General features: G+C 34.2%; 1 protein-coding gene and 1 long non-coding RNA gene across 2 annotated transcripts; both read left to right on the top strand.

Annotated features, from left to right (window-relative positions):
* The first annotated feature begins 599 nt into the window (after nucleotides 1–599).
* LOC117106687 lies at nucleotides 600–3,047 on the top strand. Its single transcript, XM_033248093.1, has 3 exons — nucleotides 600–767; nucleotides 985–1,265; nucleotides 1,997–3,047. Exons 1-3 carry the CDS (start codon nucleotides 600–602, stop codon nucleotides 3,045–3,047), a joined length of 1,500 nt encoding a protein of 499 aa, XP_033103984.1.
* Nucleotides 3,048–4,944: 1,897 nt separating this feature from the next.
* Nucleotides 4,945–7,059, top strand: LOC117106686. Its single transcript, XR_004445119.1, has 3 exons — nucleotides 4,945–5,005; nucleotides 6,167–6,176; nucleotides 6,878–7,059. It is a non-coding gene; the product is annotated as an uncharacterized LOC117106686 (long non-coding RNA).
* Nucleotides 7,060–7,069: the final 10 nt, after the last annotated feature.

Genomic DNA, 7,069 nt, shown 5'->3' with positions numbered 1-7,069 from the left:
GTGGCCCTGTACGCTTCCCTCTACAATGTCCCTATTTAAAAACTACGCTAAAAACCTAGTCTCCATTAGCTGTGAGGGTACTCGCCGGTCCGCAATCCAATTGCCGGCCCCGAACACTTCTCCCCACAGAAAAAAAAAAAACCTAACTAATCAAAAATAGAGCCACTAGTAAAGCAATATATAGTATGTGCGAAAACACAATACTAATGCTCACTAGCCCTCAAAATACTAATATAGTACTTTGGTACTATACCTTGCCAATGTAGTACCTATCCTACACAGGCACTAAAAAAACAAGCAATGTCTACAAGCCTTTTGCTCGCAGCGCCAATGTAGTATTTAGTAATATAATTAATTAAACTACACTGACAAGCCTTTTGCTCGCAGCGGCAATGTAGTAATTATCGCCTATATATATACACTGTGATATAAAAGGTACCGAGTGGAGCTTACCTTTATCCAATAGGATGTATTCCTAGGCGATAGTACTCCAATTATATATCCAAACACAACAGTACTCAAATGGTAGCACTCTTGCAAAGACCCGGACACCAGATACACCATAAAAACCTATCGTTTGGTATGGTAATGCTCTCAGCATGAAGTCCGGTGTACGAGTGACGACAATTCCCCAAGATCTCGGTGATCCCTCCTCTGCACACCTGAGGGCAGGATATGCAAATACACAGATGCCGGGGTTAAAGGTCGTTACCGTTGATCGGTCTCTCGAACAGACGGCGGCCGTCACTACAACATGGATGATACCAGTAACCACCACACAAACATTTTAACCTTGTGCAGTTAGTGAGTCAGTCTACACATGTACATGACCATACTCTGGATCTTGTGATTACTAACAATCAGAATCTCATAAAAAATTGTCATGTACACCAGTACCACTTTTCTGATCATTACATTGTTCACGCTCAACTTGACATAACCAAACCATTAAATTATAAGAAGGTTTTATTCCGTATCTTTAAGAACATTGAAAATAGTGTTCTTACAACCTCATTTTCTGTAGCATTTTCTGGCTTCGGCAAAGATGTCAACAACCAAGATGTTAATTCTATGGTCTCTGCATATAACACAACCCTAAATTCAATTCAAAATGAAGTTGCACCTGAGAAAATGAAAGTTGCTACCATGAGACAAATGTCTCGATGGTACAACGATAATTGTCGTATTGAAAAAAGAAAGTGTCGGGTATTAGAGCGTAAATGGATCAAGTCTTGTGATTCTGTTGATAATACAGCTTTCAAGAAGCAATGTGCGAAATATCACTCGGTTTTAACCAATACAAAAACTGCCTACTTTCAATCTCAAGTCGAGAAATGTGGAAGTGACCAACGGCTGTTGTTTTCTTTAATGAACAAACTTTGCGGTAAAAGTAAAGTAAACTCTCTTACCATCCACACCCTCTGATGTTGAATTAGCACAAGCATTTAACACATACCGGTACTTTCACAATTAAATTGAAACTTTTAGAGCATCTCTACCAGTCATATCGGCTTACGCTTTCTCAGTGCCAGGTGCCGACGGTTTTGAAATTAGTAACTTTACAGAACTAGAAGAAAATGAAAATATTTAACATTGTAAAAAAAGTTTCATCGAAGACATGCTCGTTTAGATCCTTTGCCACAAAATATATTATCGAAAATATTACACTTTTCCTACCAGTGTTTTGTCAGATTGTTAATTCTTCCTTTTCATCTGGCACTTTCCCTGATGACTTAAAAGTGGGGATCATCAGGCCAATGCTTAAGAAACCTAACTTAAACCACAATGAACTTGCTAATTTTTAATTTTCTTGATGTAAATAATCTGTTTGATCCTCTACAATCGGCCTATAGAAAATTTTACAGCACTGAGACAGCAGTTGTTAAAATCCACAACGATATAATGGTTGACCTTGTTAAAGGTTTTTGTATTCTGGCTGTTTTTTTAGATCTAAGTGCTGCTTTTGACACGATTGATCACAAATACTCATTCACAGACTTGCATCTCTTGGAATTGGTGGATCAGTTCTTACATGGTTCACATCTTATCTTACATCTAGAAAACAACAGGTTCGCATTAGAAATAGCTCTTCAGCGTGCATTAATGTAGAGAGTGGTGTCCCTCAGGGGTCAATTCTTGGCCCCATTTTATTTCTTATTTACGTCTCTCCTTTGAGCAATATCATTAGCAGTCATGAAGTTCGATATCATGCCTACGCCGATGACACTCAACTCTATCTTAGCTTCCATGTCAACCACTGGTCTGAAGCCAAGAAAACCATTGAAGCATGTGTTCGTGATTCTCAGTCCTGGTTGTCACAAAACATGCTCTTCTTTAATCCTTGTAAGACTGAAGTTCTTTATTTTCATTCAAATTACCTTATAAGACCACCTCCGATTAATTGTGTTGTAGTTGGTAACACCAATGTCCTACCATCTACCAAAGTCCGTAATATAGAAGTTGTTTTTGATCCTATAATGAAGATGGAAAAACACATATACACCGTTTGTAAATCGGTTTCATATCATCTACGCAACATCAAGCATATTCAAAAGTTCCTAACAAAAAATGCTCTTCTGAAGTTAGTTCATGCACTTATAACATCACGGCTAGATTATTGCAATGCAATTCTGTATGGTCTTCCCGCCTGTCGTTTAAATAGACTACAGCTATGCCTTAACACGGCAGCTCGTTTAGTATCTGGAGTTTCCAGGCGTGAACATATTTCACCTGTTCTCCATCATCTACACTGGTTACCAATTGACAAGCGCATCACATTCAAGATTCTGCTCATGACGTACAAAGCCCTCCACAACAAGACTCCTGAATACATTTCTCAACTTCTAACGTCACATTCTGTAACTTGTAGTAGGTCTTTGAGATCAACGACCAATAGATTCATACTATCCGTTCCAGCATCGCGACTCAAAGCTTACGATGATAGGGCCTTTTCTGTCGCTGCACCAAGACTTTGGAACACCCTACCAGCCTCTATCCGTGAAGCAACTTCCATTCATACATTTAAGAAGAAACTTAAAACTTTTTAAAATTTTTGTAGTTTTTGTATTTAAGTGTTATGTTTTTTGTTCCTTAAAGTCGCAACTCCCTTACTTGAGCCAGCGTCGCCACCTTAGCAGTGCACGGTAGTAGAGCCAAGGCTTATCCAAGGTGGAAGCTACCTCAGCCCTGCATACTGTCGCCGGAGTGCCTGCGTGTACGCAGTCATGGTGGTGGACACTGTCTCAACAACAGGAGTGCGCATTTTCATGCTGCTGCTTGGTTTTTTCCATTCTTGGTTTGCTTGTTTTTGAAGGCTTAATTTATCAATTTATCAATTATTTATTTGTTTATTTATTTTCTATTTGTTTATTTATTTATTTATTTATTTACATTATTCATTTATTTATATTTATTTAACTTATAATATATAAAAAAAATATTCTGATTAATATAGGCTCAATAATATAAGATATAATATGATTTAATTTTTTATAATTCATGGTCCTACCTTTTTTCGGCGCCTTGAGACGATTTTATTGTGGAAGGCCCACTACAAATATCCCACCATTACCATTACCATTATAAAGTTTAATCCAATCCATTTAAACCTGTCAAAAATACTACTGTACAATGTAGCCCACCAGTACAACAGTTTAAAATGAACTAGAAATAATGTTTTGTTGTATTCATTATCACTCATGGGCAAGTACTGTTTTGTTGTTGTTTTCTTCTTTTTATATTGTATTGAAAAATACAATTCAATGCAATTCAAAAATCAAATGCAACATTATAAATAAAATAAATCTGTTCATACAAAGGAAAAACTTTATAAAATATAATATTATTTCTTAACACAGTATGACGTTATTTCAAATTAGGTGACAACATTCATCAAACAGAAACAATTCTTCATAATACTTTCAATTGATTCATGTTTTTATCCACGACCTTATGATAGTGTTGAAATTTACTCAAGCGGAGGCTTATTATTGTGTGAAAAAACTGCCACCTAGCTATTTGTTTTGATGTTGCACTCACTGTAACAGCTTTGGTTTGGTGACTAATTCGATGTATTGAACATTTTTGAGCCTCAACCCAGAGTCTATATGTAATTTAATACTTTTATTGGCTGTATGTTTGTCAACAAATTTTGTTTTAATATTCCTATTTTAATGTGTAAGTTTTGGTTATTTTGATTTCCTTTGGTGTACTACATGCCTTTGTAATTTTTCTTTCACTAATCACAATTTAATTTCTTTTACTAATTAAACAGTATTATTATAATAGTAATAACAGCATCAGAAACAATTTCATAGATACATTAGAGCTAATAGTAATAGTAACCATTAGTTAATATCTATAATATAACAAAGGGCATATGAGCTCCTCGCAGTCAACGGCTAACCATTAATTAGTTTAAGGAATAGGAGTAGTTTAGCCTCATTGTTATTATTGTTAAAATGATTACATTTTATTATTATTTTTGTTGTTTGTATTTTCTATGTTGACCTGTATTATTTATGTGTAAAGCACATAGGGACAATGTGCAGTATGCGCTATATAAACATAACATTATTATTATTAATTTATCCCGAATAAAAATTATGGCATTAACCATGATAATTATAATTGACAAAATATTGCTTGTATTTCTTACTCTTACTATTGTATACTGACACTAGTTTCTCTTGAGTAAAAACCATCAACCTATTTCCTTGAAACCATGCTATTTATTCTATTGAAGTTTTTTATGTTTATATTTATTAATGAGGCAGCTGACTCTCAATGAATTATAGTAAAATTTTGCTTAAGCTGCCCCTGACCAAAATTTTTGTTGTACTGTACCTTTTGTAAATGTGTATTGGTCAAATAAATAAATGAAATGAAATATTGTAAACCTTAGCACAATTCAATGATGTTTTTGGTATTTTATTTATTTTTACAGGTTTTATTATTTGTGGAACAATTGGAGCATGTCTTACTCTAGCGGGTATAATTGTTGTTGGTAAGTTTGACAGATTTTAAGACTTCTATATGCATAATTGTTTATAAAATAAATAAATACATAAAGCAAACAAGTTTGTATATATCCTTTTTTTTTTTAATAACAGACCAAATTAACTTATGAGCTTCGATGGTACAAACATCTTGAATAGTGTTGTTAATTACAATAACAAACACCATATGCATTGGTGTCTAAAATGTAACGAAGTAAGCAAGGAAGATGCTTTTTGAATAATTCTTGAATGATTGATGAGATTAAGGCCAATTTGTATTACATTTCCATTCACACTAAAATGTGAAGATTTTTGAGAGGCATTTTGGGGCCATTACTTGGGTAAATATTTTTACCTCAGCCCCAACCATGGTGAGGCTGAGGCTGTGTAGACCTTCCATTTGTGGAAGTCCCTCCTTAAGCCCTATATTTTAAATTCCTGGATCCGGCAATTGACTGTAAACATTATAGTGAGGCCTATGTAGCGCAAGAGAATCATTCATCACCGTGAAGATTGTATTTAGGAATCGGACTATTTCCTTTTTGTGTGACTACCATAGTCAAATTTAGTGTGAAATCTGTGTAATAATACTTAATATTGAATAAATTCGTTGGATTCAGTAATAGGTGAATATATGGTTCTTTTATGATGATCCAATAATCCAACATTGCAATGCTCAGTCAATATATCGTCACTTATTGCTAATCCTCACTGCAATCCTCGTCATGTCTGTCTGAGTTTACATCATCCTTATTTGTACTCAATTTTTTGATTATCATAAAAGAACCATCACAGCTGTATATTAAACATCAAAATACAAAATATTGCTGTTTTAGTTACTTTGTCATATTAGGGAGAACATAGAAACTATTTTTAATTAATTTTGAAGTTATTAACCTAATACTTAACTACCCGCTAAAAAAAGACTTGATTTTTATCAAGTCATTTACAAATTGCATGTAAAATATTACTGAGGCATGCAGTAAATACTACTTAATCTAATAGTAGTAATAGTAATAATACAGTAGTAGTAGTTGAAAAGTAGTAGTATGCTACATAATCAATTAGCAAATATCTTTTATAATTGGCAAAGATTACAATTATATTGATATAAAAAATCTGATATTTTTTTTTTTTTTTTTCCATATATCCATATATTTGCTGTCCAGCGATTTAGAGGTAAGTAAGTGGTAGCGTAATGATGACACTAATAATAATATAACAAGATTACAAAACCTCGCCCTGTTGTGATATATCCTTAAAAAATAATGGCATTTGGCTGCACACCGGCCGGACTTCTTCATCATAGGCCTCATGTGGCAAGCCCATTAGTAAAGCAAGTTTGCACACCAGCCAGACTGCTTCCAGTTTGCCGGCCAAAATTTGACTCACTCTTGACTCTGCCCTATAATCGATCTGCTCGAGTCTGCTCGTGCTAGACAAACAAGGCTGAACTATCCGGTCGAGTTGGCTCTGTTGGATGTTGAGGCTGAAAAATATATAAATAACATTCTAAAATAAAATTGTTACTTCCGATCAGCACCAATTTAATACCATATATAATATTTGCAAATTCAATGTTTATTACTTCACATAACATTGCTATATGATTCTGTTAGATCAATAGCTATGACAACAATGACAACAGAGCAATTGTGTTTGTGTTAGAAATGTACACATCTAATTTTAAGTGGATCACATTGAAAATTGAATGTGGTAACTCATGAAGGCCTTGATTCTATTGCGTGTCAAGTGTGAAATAACTTCAAGCTTCCAACAGCTCTTAAGCACAATATTTCTACAGTATTACTCTAAATAGTTTTATTACAGCATAGTTGTTTTCTGTTACCATCTTTTAAATTTAATTTATTCAAATGTAGAACAACTGATGTATGCTGTATTTGAACTGACCAAGAACGTCAATGATGGCAACCATGATCTCTGTGGAAGCCGAGACTGAATATTCCAGATGAATAATTTTTTTGAATACAGTGGCCTTATTAGGTAAAAAAAAATTGTGTTGCCCATCAGACCAAAAATTTTGAATGTTTAGGGTTACTTTTTAACTAGGA

This window comes from Anneissia japonica, unplaced genomic scaffold, assembly GCF_011630105.1.
Source record: "Anneissia japonica isolate Jap-2015-1 unplaced genomic scaffold, ASM1163010v1 scaffold45577_len13239_cov105, whole genome shotgun sequence".
Taxonomy (NCBI): Eukaryota; Metazoa; Echinodermata; class Crinoidea; order Comatulida; family Comatulidae; genus Anneissia; species Anneissia japonica.
The sequence above is the reverse complement of the archived record's forward strand: the minus strand, read 5'-3'. Positions and strand labels throughout refer to the sequence as shown.